Source organism: Cuculus canorus, chromosome 21 (genome assembly GCF_017976375.1).
Source record: "Cuculus canorus isolate bCucCan1 chromosome 21, bCucCan1.pri, whole genome shotgun sequence".
In the NCBI taxonomy this organism is placed as follows: domain Eukaryota; kingdom Metazoa; phylum Chordata; class Aves; order Cuculiformes; family Cuculidae; genus Cuculus; species Cuculus canorus.
Genome location: NC_071421.1, coordinates 7,785,142 through 7,807,277, shown reverse-complemented (window position 1 = coordinate 7,807,277; position 22,136 = coordinate 7,785,142). Strand labels below are relative to the sequence as shown.

Sequence of the window (22,136 nt, the reverse complement as noted above, 5' to 3'; positions counted from 1 at the left end):
TCTCCCGCAGGATTCCCCGCGGCGCTCTCAGCTGCAGAGGCGGTTGGGATCAGCATCAGAAGAGACGTCCTGATGAGCTGTGGGGTGTAAGCGGGCGTCACAGAGCCAAGGTGGCTTCACTTGGCTCCCCGAAACACGGGCACCCCCCAAATCCTCCCCATTGTGGATCCCCCGAGGGGACAAAGGCAAAAGGGCTCCTGGGAGGCGCTCGAATCCATCCCACGGGTTGGGGGAGCCTGTGGGGAGGCTCATGTGGCCCCTGGTTTTTGGGGGGACCCCACAAGGCTGTGGTGGTGATGGGGGTTTGGCCCCTCGTCCTGCTGGGGGTGTGGGATGCTGACGGATGTCCCCGTCCTCGGCAGCTTCAGGCCCGCTCCGTTGCAGTGCAAGGGCCTCCAGGGGTTCATAAATCTTGGAAAATAAAGTTTTTTTCCAGCAAAATCCACGGGCAGAGCGAGGTGAGATCCCGCTGTGCCGGAGAGGGGCTTGGGGATGGACTTTGCAGGAGGTGGGTGGTGCGGTTCCTCCCCAGGCAGGGAAACTGAGGCACAGAAGGAATGACCCTCGAACTGAGAGGCGCTCCCATGCCTCAGTTTCCCCACACAGCCATGGGGAAAGCACCAGGCCCTGAGCAGTTGGGGTGTGGGGTTTGGAGTGGGAGGGAGGTTCCGGTGGTGGCTACTTCCCTGGACAAGACCCTTCTGGTCCTGGGGTAGGGCAGGAGAGGGGCTGGGGCTGTGTGGGACATCCTGGGGTGTATGGGACAGGATGGGGGCCCATGGGGGCTTGGGGGGCTCTCCAGAGCTGTGTGGGGCACATGGGTACCCTGGGGGTGCATGGGGCCACCTGGGGTCTGTATGAGGGCTTAGGGGGCCCCGTCAGCCACCCCCAGCACTTATGGGGCACACCAAGGCTGCATGGGGCACCCTAAGGACACACAGGGCGCCCTAGAGGGGTGCATGGACCACCCCATGTCCTACAGGTCACCTCCAGGACTTATGGGGCACCCTTGGGTCTATGAGGCACCCTGAGGTCCCATGGGGCACCCCAAGGTGGTGCATGGCGCACCCCATGTCCTATAGGCCACCCTCACAACTTATGGGGCACCTTAAGGACATACAGGGCAGCTCAAGGGGGTGCATGGGGCACCTTATGTCCTGTAGGTCACCCTCAGAACTTACGGGCCACCCTCAGGACACATGGGACACTCTTAGGGGGTGCACGGGGAACGCCATGTCCTACAGGACACCCTTGGGACCTATGGGGCACCCTAAGGACACACAGGCCACCCTCAGGACACGTGAGGCACCCTAGGGGGGTACATGGGCCACCCCATGTCCTCAGGTCACCTTAAGGACCTATGGGGCAGCCTAAGGGGGTGCATGGGACACCCCGTGTCCTACAGGTCACCCTCAGGACCCATGGGGCAACCTAAGGGGGGGGGGGGGGGGGTTGTATGGGACACTCTATGTCCTATAAGACCCCCTCAGGACTTATGGGGTATTCTGAGGACTTATGTTGCACCCCAGGATGCATGGGGCACCCCACATCCTATAGGTCACTCTCAGGACTTACGGGGCACCCTTAGGATACATGGGGCCCCCTTGGGACTTAGGGGGCCCCCTCAGGACTTATGGGGCACCCTGTGTTCTGCAGGTCACGCTCAGGACCTATGGGGCACCCCAGGGTGCCTGGGGCATCCTAAGGGGGTACATGAACCGCCCCATGTCATCCTACAGGTCACCCTCAGGATCTATGGGGTACCCTTAGGACCCATGGGGCACTCCAGGATGCACGGGGCGCCCCACATCCTATAGGTCACCCCCAGGATCCATGGGACACCCTTAGGACACACGGAGCACCCTAAGGGGGTGCATGGGACACTCCATGTCCTAGAGGTCACCTTTAGGACTTGTGGGGCACCCTAAGGACCCATGGGGCACCTTGAGGACATCTGCCCCCCCCCTCCCCGGCCGTGGGGCATGCGGGGGGAGGAGGGGGAGGAGGAGGAGGAGGAGGGAGGAAGGGGCGGTGATGCCGGGCGGCTCTGCCCCCGCCGCGCCGGGCAGGAGGCGCACCCGAGAGCTGCGGGACCCGCGGCGGCTGCCAGGTGGGACAGGGACCCCCCAGCGCCAAGGGAGCATCCCCCCTGCACGGGGATGGGGGACCCCGGGGAGGGGACACCCCCAGGTGGGACATGGGGACCCCCCGGTGAGGACCTCAGAGCTGTCCTGGGACGGGACGAGAGGGACAAGAGCTCCCCCGGGGGACAGGGGGCACCCCAAGGTAGGGGACAAGGGACACCCCCAGGGAGGGGACAAGGGACATCCCCAGGTAGGGGACAAAGGACATCCCTAGGTGGGACATGGGGACCCCCCATGTGAGGACCTCAGAGCTGTGCTGGGACGGGACAAGGGGGACTCCCAGGTGAGGACCTCAGAGCTGTCCTGGGACAAGAGCTCCCCCGGGGACAGGAGACACCCCAAGGTAGGTGACAAAGGACATCCCAAAGCGGGGCATGAACCCCCCCCTCCCAGCAATGGAGGAAAGACCACAGAGCTGTCCTGGGCCGGAGGAAGGGGACAAAGAACCCCCCCAGGGGACACCCCAGGGATGGAATGGGGGACCCTGCAGATAGGGGACACCCTAGGGAGGGCGTGGGGGATCCCGCCAGGTAGGGAACAAGGGACACCCTGAAGTGGGACATGGGATCCCCGAGGTAATGGGATAAAGATCACAGGACAAAGGGGACCAAGAACCACACCCCCCAAGGGGACAGAGACACCCCAGGTATGGAATGGGGGACACTGCCAGGCAGGGGACAAGGGACACCCCAAAGTGGGACATGGGACCCTCCAGGCGATGTAGTAAAGACCACAGAGCTGTCCTGGGCCAGGAGAAGGGGACACGGGACACCCCGGGTACGGGACTGGGGACACCACTGGGTAGGGGACAGGGGGCTCCCAGGCAGGGGGGGACGCGGTGGGGCCACTGCCACACAGGGTGGCCCAGGTAGGGATGGGGGTTGCAGGGGGCTGTGGGGCTGCCCCCCAGGGAAGGGAGAAGGGGACACCGAAGGCTCTGCCCCCCCTCTCTGTCCCTTCTCCCTTGGGTGCCCTCAAGAGGTCCCCAGGGCTGGGGATGGAGCTGGGGGACAGGAGAGCCACGTCCCTCCCAGTTTTGGGCGCATGTGGGGGTGCCCAGGAGCATCCCCATCCCCATCGGTCCCCCCAACGCCCCCACCCCCCTGGGAATTCAGGGGGGTGGTGTTTGCAGGAAAGTGGGGGGCCCGTCCCTTTCGGGCCATCCCAAACCAGGAGGGAGATACGAGAGGGGACCCCAAAAAAGGGGAACTGTGACCTCCATCCACGCGCCCCTCAAACCTCGAGCACCCCAACGCCCCCGGCCGCGCTGAGGCCGTGCGTGGGGATCTGGCGGCACAAAGAGGAATGCGCTGAGCACATGGTTCCCATTAGCCTCGCAGATGCTTTTTTTTTTTTTTCCTTTTTGGTTTGTTTTTTTTTATGATTTTATGGATTTTTATGACTTTTTCCCCCCCCTATTTTCTGCAGCTTCACCAGGAAAGAGGAAAGCGGCGGCTCCCGCGGGCAAGGATTTGAGCGGCCGGGCGAAGGCTGGCAGCGCCGGAGCCCGTTTGGGGTTTCGCCGGCGGGGAGGGAGGAAGGAAGGAGCGAAGCCGCTCGGTTTTTTTTCCCTTTAATCTCTTCCCCTGCTTGAGTCAGAGGTCGAAGTCACCCGTGTGTCCGTCCCGAAGCTTTTCACTCGCCACGGGGGGACTGACTGCCCCCGGGAAGATGCGCCAACACCCGTGAGCGGGATTGAGTGGGAGCAGAGCTGCCCCACGCTGGGGCATGAGGCCGGGCAACTCATCACACAGGTATTTTTTCAAGCAGCCGATTCATCTTGAGGATGAATTCTGCTGCATCAGCACAGCCTCAGGGCTCCAAACCATCCCGTTTGGGAAGGGGAAGCTTCGCTCCAGCTGCTTTTCCCATTGGGAAGCTGAATAAACAGCCTTTTTCCTTCCTGAGCGGGGTTTATCGGGGTCGGCGCATCCTGCCAGCGTTGCTCAGGGGCTGTTTCGGTGGTGGGGATGCAGTGATTCATGGCATCGTGCCTCGGTTTCCCCATCTGGAAAAATAAAGGATGAGGGGATGCCCTGAGCTAGGAGTGATTAACAGGGATAAGCAGGGAGGGAATGGTGAGCCAGGGGATCTAGAAACACCCCAAAAAAGTGTTTGCAAAAGCAGATCCTATTGCAGCCCTGGTTTTAAGAGGAAAGGTGGGTTTTTCCTGCTGCCCACAGGGAGTTCAGTCCCAGGTGGGGGCAATAAAAGGAAATAAAGAAGGCAAAATTGTAGGTATTTGCTACAGAGGTGGGAAAATGAGAGATTTTGGATGCTGCTTTGCTGACGCCCTTTACCTTCTGTCCTCCCAGACACGAGACCATTTATTGCCATGACGTGGACGGGGACACTCATTCCTTCTCCCTTTCCGGGAGGACGAGGAGGGTGGCGGGTTGAGGCCGAAGGGCGGCGCAGCTGCAGGAGCTGCCAGTGCATCCAGGGGTTTTGCTCTTTTTTCCTTTTAATTTACCCCAAATCAAACCCAGGTCTGGCCCTTCTGCGGCTTCAGCGATGCTGCCTGGGAAAGCGGAGAAGAGGATCGCTTCGTCCATCTTCATCACCCTGGTGCCACCACGCAGGGAGGCGGCCACCAAGGACGAAGCCCTGAGGGAGCCGCAGCCAGATGGTGCTGAGGTCCTGGGTGCTCATCGCCCCCGGGCCCCGCGGTCGCAGCACCCCGTGTTGCCCAACGGAGGTGAGGGGGACCTGCGGGGGGCCGGGAGGATGGTGATGGTGCCAAAGATGCTGTGGAGATTATTTGCTATAGGATGCACTTGCAGGCAGGAGGGGATGTGGGGTTTTGGGGGGTTATTCCCCAAATCCCTGCGCCCATCCCAGGATGGATCCGGCTGCTGGGGAAGGGCTGTGTTTGCTCTCCATCGCCGGGCGCTTATCGGTGCTGTTTGTCCCCTCCGGGCGGGACGGCATTTGCTTTTGGGGCAGGTCGGTGAGTGCCGCTGGGAAGCCAGCAGGGCGATATTGGACATTATTACCTCTCTAAATTCGCCATGTTTGGCTCTCGCTGCAGAAATCCACCCAGCAGCCCCTGTGCCTTCATCCTCACCAGTCCTCGTCCTCTCCGAAGCAGCCCAGCCCTTGTCCACAGAGACAGTGGGTCCAGCACTGCAGCAACTGGACCTGGCAGCACCCAGAGCCCTCCAGGTGAGGACGATGGTGTGTGGTCACCCCAGTGCCTCAGTTTCCCCACCTGCAAGAGCATAAATAGTGGCTTTAAATTGTACAGGGGAAGATTTAGATTAGACATTAGGAAGAAATTCTTCACAATGAGGGTGGGGAGACACTGGCATGGGTTGTCCAGAGCAGCAGTGGCTGCCCCATCCCATGCCCCTGGAGGGGTTCAGGGCCAGGTTGGATGGGGGTTGGAGCAACTGGATGCAGTGGGAGGTATCCCTGCCCATGGCAGGGGGTGAGACTGGATGGGCTTTGAGGTCCCTTCCAACCCAAACCATTCCATGACACTTTGATCAATGTAACCTGCCTTCACCTTCTTCCACTCGCCAGGCCCCTTCTGCCTTCCCTGCTGAACTGAGGCTACCCACATTCCGCCAGGAGCCAGCAGGGAAGCTGCAGCAGCAGGATACGAACGGGTACCCAGAGAGGGACGGCTCCAGAGGTAAAGGGAGGTCTTAGCTGTGCCGTGCAGACTCATCCCCAGCTGGGGAAACTGAGGCACGCAGCACTCAACCCTTCTCCCTTCTTCCTGCAGTCATCTGTGCCTTCTGCCACAAAGCACTGGGGCCCCGGGAGCCAACGGTGGAGGCGATGCGGAAGCAGTACCACGCCGACTGCTTCATGTGCCGCACCTGCCAGCGGCTCCTGGCCGGCCAGCGCTATTACCAAAAGGATGGGCGCCCCACGTGTGACACCTGCTACCAGGTACCTGTCTTCCCTTGGGGACAACCAACACCCCGGGCAGGATCTGGCACCTATGATGGGGAAAAACTTGTTAGCAGTGCCTGTAGCAACAGGACAAGGGGTCGTGGTTTTAAATGAAAAGAGAAGTTTAGGATAAATATTGGGAAGAAATTTTTTTGGCTGAGGGTGGCCCAGGTTGCCCAGAGAGGTGGTGGCTGCCCCATTCCTGGAAATATTTAAGGTCAGGTTGGATGGGGCTTGGAGCAAATTGAGCTGGTTGAAAATGTCTCTGACTCGCTGCAGGGGAATTGGACCGGATGACCTTTGTGGTCCCTTCCAATCCAAACCATTCTATGATTCTCTGTGTTCCCCAAAACCCCAGGCCACGCTGGAGAAATGTGCCAAGTGCCAGAGGCTGATCACAGAGCGCATCGTCCGTGCCCTGGGCAAGGGCTACCACCCCGGCTGCTTCTCCTGCGCCGCCTGTGGCCGGGCCATCGGCACTGAGAGCTTCGCCGTGGATGAGCAGGAGGAGGTGTACTGCGTGGCCGACTTCTACAGGTTGGGGAGCATCTTCCCTGACAGAGTGGTGAAACCTTGGCAGAGGCTGCTCAGGGCAGTGGTGGAGTCTCCATCCCTGGAGGGGGTCAAAAACCATGTAACTGTGACACTTTGGGCCATGGTTTAGCAGGCACGGTGGGGTTGGGCTGACGGTTGGACTGGATGAGCATAGAGGGCTTTTCCAACCTTAATGATCCTGTGCTTCTATGATTGTGCCATGCTGAAGGGGGGAACGTCTCGTCGCCGTCACCCCCCAGGCTCACGCCACTCCTGTTTGCTCCCATCAGGAAATACGCCGTGGTCTGCAGTGCCTGCGAGCGCCCCATCGTCCCCCGCGATGACAAGGACACCTACAAGATCGAGTGCCTGGGACGCAGTTTCCACGAGAGCTGCTACCGCTGCGAGGTACGGCCCCCCCAAGAGCCGTGGGGTTTGGCACCGAGCCGCTGCTGTGGGGTCCACAGCACCCAGGGTGGTTTTTAGCCAGCGTTTTTATCTTCCAGGCGACAGGGAGGCGGGGAAATAAATAAATTGGGTGAAAAGGACAGTGCATTTGGTCAGGAGAGCTTCAGCTTCTCATGCTTTTCACATAGTTTGTTGTTTTTTTCCAAGCAGTGGTGGGTTTGGCAGGAAAGATGGGATGCAGTGGCATGGTGTCTCACATGCAACACAGCACAGGGACCAGTAAAGAATTTGCCCCTACAGCTCCTGGAAAGGAGGTTGTAGTGAGGTGGGTGCTGATCTCTCCTAAGGAACAAGGGATAGAATTGAGAGGCAGTGGCCTCAAGTTGAGCCAGAGGAGGTTTAGACTGGATATTAGGAAACATGTCTGTACTGACAGAGCGGTGAAGCCCTGGCAGGGGCTGCCCAGGGCAGTGGGGGAGTCTCCATCCCTGGAGGGATTTAAAAACCGCATGGCTGTGGCTCTTGGGGACATGGTTTAGCAGGCACGGTGGGGTTGGGCTGACGGTTGGACTGGATGAGCTGAGAGGACTTTTCCAACCTTAATGATTTGATGATTCTATTCTATAAAGCATTCTTTCCGCTCCCTCCCCCAGAGCTGTGGGACACCTCTGTCGCCGGAGCCCACAGAGAGCGGGTGCTACCCCCTGGATGATCACCTCCTCTGCAAGTCCTGCCACATCCACAGGCGAAACGAGTCGTCCTGCTAAATCCCCACGGCTCCACCTCTTCCAGCGCTGCACATCACAAAGGGAGGTTCCCCCTGGAATGCACCCTGCGGCCAGCCCCGGGTGCCCGCTGCACCCCCAAATAGCTGCAGGACAGGAGTTTTCATCACTAAAATGTACCCAGGACCCTGGCTCGCCGGGCTGGACGAGCAGAGAGGCGAGGATAAAGTGTCCCGGCACAGCTCTGTGCTCCTTATGAACATATAAAGCCCTGGCAGAGCAGTGGTGGTGGAGGAGCTGAGGTTTTGTTCACTTATTTCTGTTCTTAAACTCCTTTTCTGAGGTTGGTTTGGGTTCCCTGGGTGTATTTTCTTTCTTCTCGAGCTTCCTTGGGGTTTCACTTAAACATTTTTCTCTCTGTGGTGACACAGAGAGCGGGCACTGATTTAGTTACTCGCAGTTAAATAAAACCCCACGTTTAAAACCCCCTGTTTATTTCATCCGCCCTGCATTCCAAACCCATAAAATACAAGGTTAGAAATAAGAAAAAAACCCTGCTTTTTAGACTCTCTAGGCCTGGCAAGAGTTGAGTTGCAGAGGGCAATAACGCAGCAGATTTTGGGGTGCAATGATCTGGCAGAGCTGCTGAACCCAGAGGAGAGCTGGAGGTTGTTTTTTGGGGGCTGGGTTTGGGATTTTGCCATGTGCTGTGGTGTTGATGAAGTGTTGAGGAAGGGTTTTTTTGCTGCCAGCCTGCAGCGCCTGGACTCCATCTCCACCAAATCCTGAAGCCGGCAGAGGGCAGGCAGAGCACGAGTTCTTCCATCAGGCAGAGAAACTCCAGCTAAACACTCCCTCCTGTGTCCAACAGCCTCATTTTTGCATGATATCCAAGATATTGCTCCGCTGTCCCAAGCTTTTTGATGTCCTCTTGATCCAAGCGCCAAAACTGCAGAATTGGACCATTTCTCTGCCTGCCCAACATCTGTGCAACCGATGTCATGGCTGCGCAGCGGTTTTGTTTGCAAGGGCATTGCAAACCAGGCAGAGAAAGAGGGGTTTTCCTGTGCTTAAAAAGCCACAAATCGAGAGCAGAAAATAGCAAAAGCATCTGAAATGACGTTTAATGCTTTCCTGATGAAAAAATGGAGCTGCTAAAAAAAAACTAGCAACCATCCAACCAGCAGCCACACGCTTCTAAGTCGCATTGTAGCCTGTTCCTGCAGTGCGTGCTGTATTTATGGATGAAGGGGTTAATGTATAGTTAATGTATGCACCGAGTCAATTAATCACACCAACCCCACAACTCTTTCCTGCCGACTCTGCCCATCTACAAAACCTAATTATTACTCAAGGTTTGTTAATGTGCGCCTACAGCCCATCAATCAGGTTGTAACTCGATATAGACTTATTTATAAATAGGATGTTAATGTAAAGTTGGGGTCTGTCGCAGTCCCGTAAGGAAGTGGCTTTGGGTCCCGTTGCTTGGGATCCCCATGTCCCACGCCAGGGAAATCCCGCACTCGGAGTCAGCTCTCACTTGCCAAAGCCTCTCACCCTGTGGGGAAAACCAGACACCAAAATGATGCTAGGAAAGTGAAAAGACGGGGGCAGGGTTGGCAGCGGCCAAAGGCCTTGGGGAAGGCAAGTCCTGAAGGGCAAAATGTTGCCTGAGACCCTTTTTTTTTTTTAATTGCAATACGGGTATTTTTCCAAGCGAGGTTTTCAGGGAGGATGGAAAGGCCAATGCTAAGCGGTGTCTTGGATGTGTCAGGGTGTTACACCCTGTGCGCAGCACCCTTGGGTGCTCAGCACTGCCCCTCTGCAGAGCTAACGGTGGGAAGGGGTCAGATATTCCCCCTGCAGAGCAACCCAGGGTGGGCTGTTAGCACCGGGACTGCAGTGATTCTCGGCCAGAGGCAGGCAGGGAAGGGTTTTGATCAACGTGAAGCCTTGCAGAAGATGCTGGAGGGAGAGGAGAATGGCAAGACACAGCTAAAGAGACTGGCATTGTGGCAAAGGGACACAGAAGGGGTCAGATTTGTCATGTTTTTCCAGAAGTGGAGGATAACAAGGGACAGATGGACATGAAGGTAAGATGATAAAAGATTTGCTTAAGCCATTTTCTTCTTGGATAAAGGGGAGAAACATTACGAGGTGTTGGGAAATGGTTAAGTGAAAAAGGACATGAGAATGTTGAAAAATGGATCGAGGAATGGTTAAGTGAACAAGGACATGATTTAACAGAAAAGCTTTGTGAGACACGTATTGTGTAAGTGGAAACCTTGTTAAACTTTGAGTGAAGATATGGACTGAAAGAACAAGAAGGCATACAAGGAGGAATCTCTAAGAAGAAACTTCTGAAGGACAAGTGAATCTTCCCCAAGGGAACAGGATGGAGCACCAAGCCCAGCTGCAACTGTAATATAACTGCAAGTTATATTACAATATAGATAAAGATAAACGGAACTCGAAGTAGCAACATAGTATTAATGAATTAACAAAGGACAATGAATCAATAGAGAACAAATAGTTTTAAGTAACTAATCATGTATAAGGTGTAACAAATTATAAAGCACAAAGCATCTTTTGAATGTTAGGGTATATAATCCGGGCTGATTTTGAATAAAGTCGAAGCTTGCTTTATCACTCACACTGAGTTGTCCGCTTGCTTCCCTCACCATCGACAACGAGGTGAGGTCCGGGGAGCGTTTAAGCCAGAAAAGCACAGCCCCACGTTTTCCCCAGGGAAGATCTCGAGGAATTTCCAGCGCTAGCCAAGCCATGTGGAGGAGGTTTCTCAGGGGTGAGGCTGTGGGAGCTGGGTCCCATCCTGCTGCTGCGTGAGCCTGCGTCGGCTGTGACAGCTCAGCCCATCCTTGTGCTCCTCGCCCTGCTGCAAGTGCCTTTGTGAGCTCTGGTAGCAAAAATAAACCAAACCAAATGACACACAGAGCAACACGAGCCCTCCAAAGCTTTGCAGAGCCCCCCCAAAACCACCCAGGCATAAAACCCACTCCAAGTCTCTCTTGTCTTATTCCAGCGGCCAAAAGGGCAAAGAGCATTGTCCGCCTCCGAATGGCCATAGACCTGCCCTTCCCTCGGCTGCTGCAATAAGCCCGTCTTCTCTTGTAATCCCTCTTGGCAGGGCAAGGAGAGCAGGGAGGGACGTGGCTGCCCTCCAAGGAGAAGCAAATGCAAATATTTCTTCAGTTCAGTGCTGGGTGCGGCCCCGGGATAAAATTTCCCTGGGCTTTCCCTGTGAAGGCATTGGATACTGTACCCCACTGCGAGGCTGGTCTGCTCCGAGGAATACAACGGTGTATGCCATTAAAAACCCCCAAAGGTTATCTTTCTTTCAATTTAAAGGCTGCCTGATTTTTTAAAAAGAGCTTTTAAATTAAAGGAGGAGCTGACGAGCACTGACGCAGTGTTTTAAAATCAGTGGTTGAAGTGTTGCAACGTAACCAGCAAAGCCTTTTGCAGGTTGTGTTTGCACGCTGAAGATTATGAAGCAGCGTGAGGAAAGTGAGCCTGTAAAGGAGCTGGAAAGTGCCTTTCCCAGCACCCCCCGGTGAGAAATGCAAAAAAGAGAGGGGGAGAGATGATCTGGATTCCTTGCGTGCCTTCACTCTGCGCCTTTGCTTCACCATCGCTGCCTCCAAGGCACCGGGAGAGAGCCGGCTGCGCAGAGGGAAATGCTTCAGGAGGGGAAACCGAGGCTAGAAAAGGCACCGGGAGGAGGATTGGGTGCTTGGGGCTTTGCTTTTTTTCAAATGGGACAGAAAACGCTCGAGGAAAATGGGGTTTTTACTTTCCTCGACTCCATTTATTTGCAACCATATCCCAGCTGGCTTGCTGCAGCGTCACGTCTCCCTACAGAGCCTTCAGACCCATTTTCTGCACCTTCTTGTCTTTGACGCAACCTAAAAATCTAACACTTCTTAAATAAAAAGTGATCTGATCCTTCTAAGGGTTAAGGGGAGGGGGAACAGCAGAGATTACTCTGGGACCAGCCCAAGCCCTGAATTTCTCCAGCTTCATTCTGAGCACAAGGGAGATGGATTAAAAAAATGATGCAATATTCTCCTTTTTTTCCTCCAACAAACTTAAAACGCCCAGCGCCATGATTTATTTTTAAAGCATGCTGTGTTTTCAGTAACGCGAGGTGGCATCGCTGCAGACGGTTACGCAAGTGTGTTACCAGGCTGTGAGCACTACGCTGGGTTATTTGAAAAACAAAAAAAGGCAAAAAAAAAAAAGAAGCAGGCAAAAAAAAAAAAAAAAAACCCAATGAATGCCACCCCACTTTTATTTCTGAAAATAGATGCACAGCAAATGCTGGCAAGCGGGGCTTTGACGTTTTATATCCCAGCTTTCCATTTTATATCCCAGCTTTCCTCCATCGCAGCAGCAGTGATGACAGCATCCTGCAGCCCTGCTCCCTGAAAATTAACAATTTGCACCCAAAAGAGTGTTCTTCACCTCAAGCAGCTTAGATCTTTTTTTGCTGGAGTCTGTAGGTGAGGAGTTTTATTTCTCTCAGAGGTTAGCCTGTTTATTGCCCTCACTGGGAAAAAAAACAGCGGAAGGAGGCAAAGGAAGGGAGAACTGCTCCTAAAAATAAATATATCCCTTAATTCTCCGTGCAGCTGAACTTTCCCTCGCAGGGGGAACAGACTTTAATCTCCTTTATTGGATTGCTTCGCCTGTGGCTGGGTCTCGCTGAGGCGAGCGGCGTTTTAAGGACACCACACTTTTGTGGAGGGGAAAAAAAGAAAAGAGAAATAAGGATGAAGAGGGAATGTGTGATACCGAAACTGGTGGGAAATAAACTCTCATTTTGGAGTTTTAGAAAGCAAACATCCTTTATCAGACCTGGGCAACAGGAGGGAGTGATCTCCATCGATCCTGTGCCGCCACACAAGAGCTGACGCAGAATATGTTTCCCATTTACGTGCAGATATATAAATGTTCCCAGAAATCCTATGCATATTCTATTACTTTCCAAGGACTAATTTTAATGTTATTATGAACGTCTCAACAGTCAAATCTCTCACTAATTTGGGGCTTTGGAGCCAGCTCTGCCTGACCTTGCATTTGAGATGGGGAAACACTGCAGAGGGGATTCCAGAAGACACTGCTGTTCAGCACAGGTCACGCTTCACACAAGACGTCATCATCTACAGAGAACGAACAGCGTCTGGAAAATCACTGTTTGAATAAAGGACATGCTATCAAAGGGACGTGCTGTCTAACTTTCAAAAAATACAGTTACTGAGATGAAACTATTCTCTGCCTTAAATAAAAATATTCCATTTTTTTTTCTCATAGTAACTACAACTTGTATCAATTCCAGAAGGAGCCACCTCTGTTCAGCACGGATTGTGCTCCACGCAAGACGTTATCCTCTACAAAGAATGGCCAGTGCCTGGAAAAATCACCATTTGAACAAAACCCTGTGCTCAGAGGAACGTTTTAACCTTCAGAAAATACACCTACCTAGACGAAACTCCACTACACTTCAGCTTAGATCAAAAAAATATTCCACTTTGCAATAGTTCTTGCATCATGTGGAAAAACACGCTGTCGGGGGGCAGTCTGTCTTTCAAAAAAAACAGTTACTTGGATGAACCTTGACTATACTATAGCTTTAAAGCATAATATTCCACCTTTTTTTTATAAAAAGTGGAATATTTTTATAATAGTAACTACTTATTGTATCATGTGGAAAAAACTGTTGGGAAAAAAAAACCCCATGGTATCGGGAGATGTTTTGTCTAACTTTGAAATGTTACTTGGATGAAACAACTATAGTATAGCCTAAATTAAAAAAAAATCCACTTTTTGTAATATTAACTTGTATCCTCTGGAAAACCACTGAAAAAAGCATGGTATCAGGGTGTAACTTTAAAAATATACAGTTACTTGGGTCAAACTGAGCTCCGCTTTAGCTTAAATACGAATATTCCACTTCTTGGAATTGTAACTGCTTCTTGTATCATCTGGAAAAACACTGTTTGGAAAAGAAAAGGTTATCAGGGGGGATATTCTGTCTAACTCTCAAAAAAATAAAGCTATGTGGGTGAAACTTCAGGTTAAATAAAAATATTCCACTTTCTGTAGGAGTAACTACTTGTATTGTCTGGAAAGACACCCCCCCCCCCCCATGCTAACAGAAGGATATTCTGCCTAACTTTCCAAAGATATAGGTAATTAGATGAAGCTTTGTCTTAAATGACAAATATCCCACTTTTATAGCAGAATCCCCTCCCGTGCCACCGGTTTATTGACAAGGGGGGGGGCGGCCCTGCAGGCGCTGCACAAAATGGCCGCCGCCGGCGCCGCCGAGACAAAATGGCGGCGGGCGCCGGGGGAAAGGGATGGGGGCGCGGGGAGGCCGAGGGGGTTCGTGATGCGGGTATCGCCTAACAAACGAGGCGGGGGGGAAGGGGCCGTCCCTCTCCCACCCTGCCGCCTGTGCAAAAGGATGTGGAACTCATAGAATGATAGAATGGTTTGGGTTGGAAGGGACCTTAAAGATCATCCAGTTCCAATCCCATGGGCAGGGGCACCTCCTGCTAGGTCAGGCTGCCCAAAATGGCCAGAAAAGAGCGTTTCCACTTGGCCGCGGGGGTGGTGGAGGCTTCAGTCTTGCCCCTGCTGCCTCAGGGACCCCCAAGTGCCACTGTCCTCTTATGGCCTCGATCCCCATTGCCCCTTCATTGCTCAGCATCCTCTCACAGCCCCTTCGTCCCCTCACAGCACCAATGTCCCCACTCCCCATTGTCCCCTCGTTCTCCTCACAGTGCCATCCCCTCATTGCCCATCATCCCTTCACTCCCCACTGTCCCCTCATTCCCCTCACAGTGCCATCCCCTCATTCCCCTTGTTTCCCTCACTCCACATCATCCCCTCATTCCCCCCACGATGCCATCATCCCCTTGTTCCCCTCACTGTGCCATCATCCCTTCACTCCCCATCATGCCCTCATGTCCCATCACCCCTTCACCACTCATAATCCCCTCGCTCCCCTCACAGCCCCATTGTCCCCTTGTTCCTCCTATGGTGCCATCGTCCCCTCACAGCACCATTGTCCCCTCACTCTCCATTGTCCCCTCACGGTGCCATCCCCTCATTCCCCATTATATCCTTGCTCGCCATCATCCCCTCACACCCCTCATGGTGCCATCATCTCCTTATTTCCATCATGGTGCCATTGCCCCCTCACTCCCCATCATCCCCCTACACCCCCAATAGTACCATCCCCTCACTCCTCATCGTCCCTTCATTCCCCATCATCCCCTCACAGTGCCACCCCTTCATTCCCCATTGTCCACTCACACCCCTCATGGCGCCATTGTCCCCTCACTCCTTCACTACCCATAGTCCCCTCATTCCCCGCTGTCCCCTTGTTCCCCTCACAGCACCATTGTCCCCTTGTTCCCCTCATTCCCTTTTTTCCCCTCATAGTGCCATCCCCTCACTCCCCACTGTCCCCTCATGGTGCCATCATCCCTTCATTCCCCTCACTCCCCACTGTCCCCTTGCTCCGCTTCGTCCCTTTGTTCCCCTCCTGGCACCATCGTCCCCTCATTCCCCATCATCCCCTTGCAGTGCCATCATCCTCTACTTCCTATCAATCCCTTCGCTTCCCTCACTCCCAACTGTCCCCTCACTCCCCATCGTCCCTTTGTTCCCCTCATGGCACCATCGTTCTCTCACTCCCTATTGTGCCTTCACACTCCTCATCATCCTCTTATTCCCCTCACTCCCCATCGTCCTCTCATTCCTCATTGTCCCTTTGTTCCCCTCATGGCAACATCGTCCCCTCACTCCTCATCATCCCCTTGTGGTGCCATTACCCCCTCACTCCCTATCGTCCCTTCGTTCCACTCACTCCCCATCATCCTTTTGTTCCCCTCATGGCACTGTTGTCCCCTCACTCCCCACCGTCCCCTCACACCGCAGCTCGCCAGCACCAACCCCTGAAACATTTGGGTTTTTATTTTCCTCATAGCGTGAAGATTTTTGGCCCAGAACTGCCCTTTCCACACTCCCCCCCCCCCCATCATCACCACATGCGCCCCAAGGTGGGCAGTTTTAAGCCTAATTCTTTCGCTCCCACAGCTTTTCTCCTTCGCAGGGGCTGAAGCCGCCCCCTCCCGCTCTCCTCTCAGCATGGAAAATACCCAAATGCGCTTAAAAAAAAAAGATAAAATAACGCCCCAAATCACCCAAAGGACTGATTTCTCTTCAGAGCCGCCGTGGTGTGAAGATGAAGCCGTCGCTGCTTGCCTGGCTCCCCATGGTTAATTAACCTGCCATTCGGTTAATTAAAAGCATATTCGCGGTGTGATCAGACGTGGTAATACCGTAAAAAATACCCCGTACCATCCAGCCCCTCTGTGCTGGGGCTGCAGCCAAGGGACCACGTACGCTTTATTGGTTAAATATCACTTTTAATGCTGCCTTACCTTCTCCTTTCTGCACCGCAGCGTTACGGGCTGCGATACAGCATCGCCCTTTCTTTGTTACAAACCACACGCCTAAAATAGGGCTGGTTTTTTTTCCTGGAATTGCAGATTTAGGCCCATGCAGATGCTCTTTTTTCTACGTATATGGAAGTATTTCTATATTTTTAATGCATATTTCTCTAGATCTATGTATCTCCTTTTCCCAGGGACTGATTACAGAATATAAAATAAACCCACACACCTAAAACATTATGATTTAATTATATATAATCACTATCATTTTGGCTCATACATATGTTTGATTTTATATATATATTACCTTTGTTTTCCTCCATTGGCTTCCTACTACAATATATCCTAAAAGCAGGAGAAAAAATGCCATTTAAAAAAAACAAAAAACACAAAAAAAACCCAAAAAAAAAGAACAAAAAACAACCCATCTCTTTTTTACAGTCCATGGTGGAAGTTTGTGCCTGAGTGTTTTATTTGATCCACAGAGATGTAGATTTTCCTTGGATGGTTTGGGAATGATTTTTTTTTTTAATTAGAGGAAAAAAAAAGAAAAAAAAAACACACCCAGAAAAACAATAAAAGAGAACCAAAAAGGAGACAAAAAAAAAAGAAAAAAGGCAGAGGAACCCAAAGGCGGTGACTGGGAACGCGGTCCCGCAGTGCAGATGGGGTTCCCCGCAGCAGCACCCCGAGTGCTCTGCTGGGATCCGGAGGAGGGATCAGCTCCTTTAGCCCATCCAGCGCTCCAAAACAACAGTATTTTTTTTTTTGTGCTTTGTGTTGGGGCGTTTTATTTCAAGCCGGGTGGGCTGCAGAGCCCCCGAACCAGGGCTGCCACAGCTGCTCCTGGGCTTCGGTTTCATAGAGAGATTTCCCCCCTGCGCGCACGCAGTCCTCTCCCTTCTATTACGCGCTCTATCGCTCGCTCTCCTTTTTTCCCCCTCTGCGTGTATGAAGGTTTCTCTCCTCTCCCCAGCCTGGCTGCTTGTTCCAGAAGCTTCCAGGGGGAGGGGAGCACCCACTGCGGAGCTTTGCCGCAGCGCCGGGGGAGGAGGAGGAGGATGCAGAGGATGCGCCACCTCTCCCTGCCTTGGCTGGCAGCCTCTTTCCAAGCCTCTTCCCCCTTCCTAGATTCTCCCAACCCTTCAAAACAGTGCTGGGAGGTGTTTGCAAGGCTTTTTTGAGGCTATTTTTTTTTTTCCCTCCCCCTTTTGCTAAATAAATTAAAAGCAGGGATGTCTCCTGATGGAGATGGATGAGGTTGGGCTGCAGCAATGGGGCTAGCGGCGTAGCGAGAGCGCGGATGGCAGCAGTGACCTTTCCCAGGCGGTGGGAGGGAGGCTTTCCCCCCCACCCCAACATCATCCTGCTTGGAATTCATTTTAAATAGCAGAGTTATTATTTTTTATTTTCTCTCCCCATCCCCTTAAAGAACAGCTTGTGCTTTCAGTAAGGTTTTTTTTTTTTTTCTCGGTAGCCTGTGGGTTGGAGCTTCCTCGTGATCCGTTTTTGTGTGTGTGTGTTTTGAATTGCGTTTTAGAATTGCCCAGCTGGAGACAAGTCTTGGTTAGAGCTGGAACAATAGCTCCATTTTATTAATAATGGGAAGGATTTACAATCCTACAGCACCTTCCTTGGAAGGCTTTCAAAATCATTTGCAAACACGCACAAATCTAAGGTTTCACAGCCCTTGTCTGTGAGGTGGGTAAGTATTTTAATGGTGCCACCACCAAAAATCACATCGGCGGCAAATCTCCGTTTCTGTGCCTAAAAAGATGGCAGCTTTGGTGGGGTTTAGGGCTGCAAAGCCAAGGTGGGGGGAGGCTGGCGAGTGGGGCTGGCTAAAAGCTGTAACCTCAATCTGTTCGGTGTTCTCTGTAGATGCAGAGGATTTTGTTGTGTCCTGGGAACCGGGCTTTTATTTCTCCGCCTGCTCCGTGCAGACGAGCACGCAGCGTGCCAGGGCGAAGCTGCCAACTCGCCCGCTTGTCAGCAAACATCTGCTGATAGATTTTATTGTTGTTTTTTTTTTTTAATTCATTATCTTTCTGTAGTCCCCAAGTGACCTCCGCTAGTGCTGGCTGCGCTGTGGTTTGACCGCAGCTTTGCATTAACGCCGGCTGCTCGTGCTAATGTGTCTCCCTGCAAGGCAGTGACCTTGCTGGGGGGCTGGGCCCCCCGAGCTGATGCAGATGTTCCGCTTCCATTACAGAACCATCCGTTTCCCCACACATCTCTCCCTGACCCAGGTAGCACAGGGTGGGGTTGCAATATTATGGGTGAAAGCTGTCTTCTGCTTTATTTTTTTCCATTTTAGTTTTTTTCCTTCCCAGGAAAATACGGGATTGTTTGTGTAACCCCCTCTGTGCAGCAGAGAACCTCTTAGCAAACACTGTAAACACAGAGGGATGCGAGAGCCGCCTGGGCAGTGGGATCGGGCCCTGCCGCAGAGCGTACGGCACGGCGCTCTGGTGTGTAAGTGGGTGTTGTACACGGGGCTGCAGGAACCCACAATGTTTCTGTGGTTACTTCTGTCTCGAGAGCGTGAGTAGGTCGCAGGGCTTCCCCTTCCCACCTCTGTTTCACAAAAGCAAAGGCTGGTGCTTCTGGAAAAAGCTCTGCCTTGTGGCCTTTAAAAAAAAAAAAGAAAGAAAGAAAGAAAAGCTGCTGTGGATTAGTCATCCTTATTTTGAAAGGAAGCTGTGTTTGCCAGCCCTATCTGTATAACGCATGTGCGTGTGAGATATTAACTACGAGCTTTATTTGCGGAGGCTGGAAATGTGCTCTGGCTGCTGCTCTCTGGAGCGGTGCCACCCAGGCTTGCAGGTGGAAAAACCGAGAGTCCGGCTTTTCATGCCCTTCCCTCCATTTTCCCATTTCAGTGCCGGTAGTTCCGTATCGGCACGTGATGAAATGTAGAGGCTGTAACAACAGCAAGCAAGGAGAGATGAGACGGCTTCTGGGGTCGCTTCCAGCTCCAGAGAAGAAACTGGTGATCTGGGGAGATGTTTTCCAAGGGCATGGAGTGATAGGACAAGGAAGGATGGCTTTAAATTAGAAGGGGAAAGATTTAGATCAGACAGTAGGGAGAAATTCTTAACGATGAGGGTGGGGAGGCCCTGGCCCAGGTTGCCCAGAGCAGTGGTGGCTGCCCCATCCCTGGAGGGGTTCCAGGCCAGGTTGGATGGGGCTTGGAGCAACTGGATCCAGTGGGAGGTGTCCCTGCCATGGCAGGGGGTAGAACTGGGTGATCTTTAAGGTCCCTTCCGACCCAAACCATTCTATGATTCTATAATTTATATAATTTTTTGGTGCCTGTGGAAGCTTTTACGCTAAGCTCTGCTGTAACCTGTGAGAAGGCAGAGTTGGACCCTTTTGGATGCTAAAACCTGTGCCGTTTTTAAACCTTTGTGTTTTCTCCCCTTCCCTGTGGTCACACGGAAGAGCGAGAGGGGCAGTTGGAATGGGGAAGCAAAGGACAGCGCCCTCCCCCCTTCCCCTTTCCAAAAACCTTCCAGAGACGTGTGCTCTCGAACTGCTGCATAGGCAGAAAACACACAATGCGGTTGTCAGCATTGTGCTGATGTGTGGCACATGGAAAAAAAATACACACAAAAGGGGTGGGGAGAACGGGTGCCTCTGGGGAGTAAAACCATGGGGCCCCTCTCCCTGCTTGCTATAGTCTATTTACTCCAAATTTCTCAGGCTAACATCAGAGGGAGCGTTGCAACAGCCTAAATTGTGTCAGTGAAGACCAGGGTCCCCTTGAACTATTTGTTTTGGTGTGAGTTTGCTCCCGTGAGACACTGCTGGTTTATTGCGTGATTCCTCAAAGTCGTGCTCGCTCACCAGGAAGAAGGAAAACGCTTCCTTATTGGGTGCAATTTCTTTTGTTGTGTTGCAAAAGGTGATAAAAAGCAGCTGGTGCTGCTCTCTCCCAGGTCACACATGGCTGCAAGGCGCAGAGCCTGGCCAATCCTTAGCGCGCAAAGAGCGTTAGGTATCGGCACCTTCTTGTTAGCCTTCCTTAATGAGAATATTGGCATTGGTGTTGAGTGAACGCCTCTGGCTGAGCGACGGAGAGGCCCTGCCCTGCTAGGCTGGAGCAACACCTCCTGAGAAACGCAGTGATTTGTAGCACAGCTACAAATTTTATGGCTAAAATATAGCAGAGGGAATGTATGAGGCGTGTGGGCCACATTCAGCGTGGGGCTTTGAGAGTGGGGAAGGTTGGTGTGCAGCATAGCTGCCCATCACCAAAGCTCCTGTGCCGAAAGCCTTGGCTGAACTTGAAATAAGTTCTCGCACTGGTGCTGACCCACCAGCTATAGTGGTGGTGCTTTCATAGAATCATAGATCGGTTTGGGTTGGAAGGGACTATAAAACCCATCCAGTTCTTCCCCCTGCCATGGGCAGGGACACCTCCCACTGGCTCAGGGACCCCTCCCACTGGCTCAGGGGCTCCAAGCCCCATCCAACCTGGCCTTGAACCCCTCCAGGAATGGGGCAGCCACCACTGCTCTGGGCAACCTGGGCCAGGGCCTCCCCACCCTCACAGCAAAACATTTCTGCCTAAGATCTCATCTCAATCTCCCCTCTTTCAGCTCAAAATCGTTCCCCTCGTCCTCTCCCTGCACTCCCTGACCCAGAGGCCCTCCCCAGCTTTCCTGCTGGCAGCTCCCACTCCTGGCACTGTGTGGGTAAAATCACCACTGGGAAGCCTAGCAGGGAAGAGCAGTTAAAAAGAAATCACTACACACTGGACTTCCGAAACATGAAGGGATCTCTCGACAGAGTCATCCCGTTATGAAGATTGGGAGCACCAGCCCTCAGAGAGGAAAGAACTGAAATCAATAGCTTTATTAATACAAATCGTGTACTTTGTGTTGCTCAGGGTCCAGAACCAGGCTTTGTGTTCAAAGCCTTATCCATTCAAAGCCAATATCCTCTGTCTTGGCAACAGATGAGCCCGAATATCAAACAGCACTGATTCCTGCTAGGGGAAAATTATCTATTGCATAAAACGTAATGGGTAAGCAATAAAATTAGGCCAGTAAATCAGGCTGGCTTAAAAACCAGATAAAAGCCTGGCTGGCAATTTGATATTCAGCTGCCATGCTGTCATTTCAATAAATATTGTTGATGGGTAGGAAAGGCACGTAAATACATTTCAGAATGAGAAGATGGTGGATGGAGCTGGCGGCTGGAACAAAGAGCCGCTCTGAGTGTTGCTGGTGATGGCCGAGGGCTCCTGTCTGGGTACCTGACCAGTTTCCTGTGAGAGCAAAGGAAGCCATCTGCGTCCTGGGCACTGGTGGAGATCATCACTGACTGACATTTCCTATTTGCAGCAAGGCTGTCTCCAGCTGTTTATGTGGACCCAAAGGATGCTTTCTGGTTCTCCTGCCCTTTTCTTTTTCCCTCCGAACTAGACAGCTGCTAACTTTATCAGCTCCTTATATGGCAGCGCCATTTTCTCACGCCTTTAATGGCTCTTTTGATCTGTCCTGTTCTTGCTTGGCTTTTGTTGACGTGAATGTGGTGTTCAAGCTGCAATGGGTTTATAACCTGCTCCCTCATTAATAAACGACCTGGCATTTTAATCCTCTCCGAATGCTGATAAGAAACGTCCAGGTTTAACCATGGGATTGGCCGAGATGCCCAGAGATAGCTGGGTTCCAGGCTACACCCAGCACGCAGGTGTGAGGAATTTCAGTTGCCTCAGCCCCTGCCCTTCACTATCCTGAAGGCTGAGGGCCACCAGACGATGGAGGGCAGCTCGAGTTCCCTCTTCCTTGGCTGTGTCCCTTTAGGAAAGGTTGCACGCAGGGATTATAGAATCACAGAATGGGTTGGGTTGGGTTGGAAGGGACCTCAAAGCCCATCCAGTCCCACCCCTGCCATGGGCAGGGACACCTCCCACTGGCTCAGGG

General features: G+C 52.7%; 1 protein-coding gene across 1 annotated transcript; it reads left to right on the top strand.

Annotated features, from left to right (window-relative positions):
• The first annotated feature begins 2,037 nt into the window (after positions 1–2,037).
• FBLIM1 (filamin binding LIM protein 1) lies at positions 2,038–9,475 on the top strand. The gene is made up of 9 exons (XM_054086119.1): positions 2,038–2,110; positions 3,573–3,898; positions 4,634–4,842; positions 5,176–5,309; positions 5,670–5,781; positions 5,875–6,044; positions 6,406–6,584; positions 6,872–6,989; positions 7,643–9,475. The coding sequence occupies exons 2-9, from the start codon at positions 3,873–3,875 to the stop codon at positions 7,754–7,756; spliced, it is 1,062 nt and encodes a 353-aa protein (XP_053942094.1). The 5' UTR covers positions 2,038–2,110; positions 3,573–3,872; the 3' UTR covers positions 7,757–9,475.
• Positions 9,476–22,136: the final 12,661 nt, after the last annotated feature.

Coding starts and splice junctions, on each gene's coding strand:
- FBLIM1 (XM_054086119.1), top strand. CDS start 3,873: ATGAGGCCGGGCAACTCATCACACAG. Junction 4,843..5,175: donor CCCCGTGTTGCCCAACGGAG/GTGAGGGGGACC, acceptor CTCTCGCTGCAG/AAATCCACCCAGCAGCCCCT. Junction 5,310..5,669: donor CAGCACCCAGAGCCCTCCAG/GTGAGGACGATG, acceptor TCCACTCGCCAG/GCCCCTTCTGCCTTCCCTGC.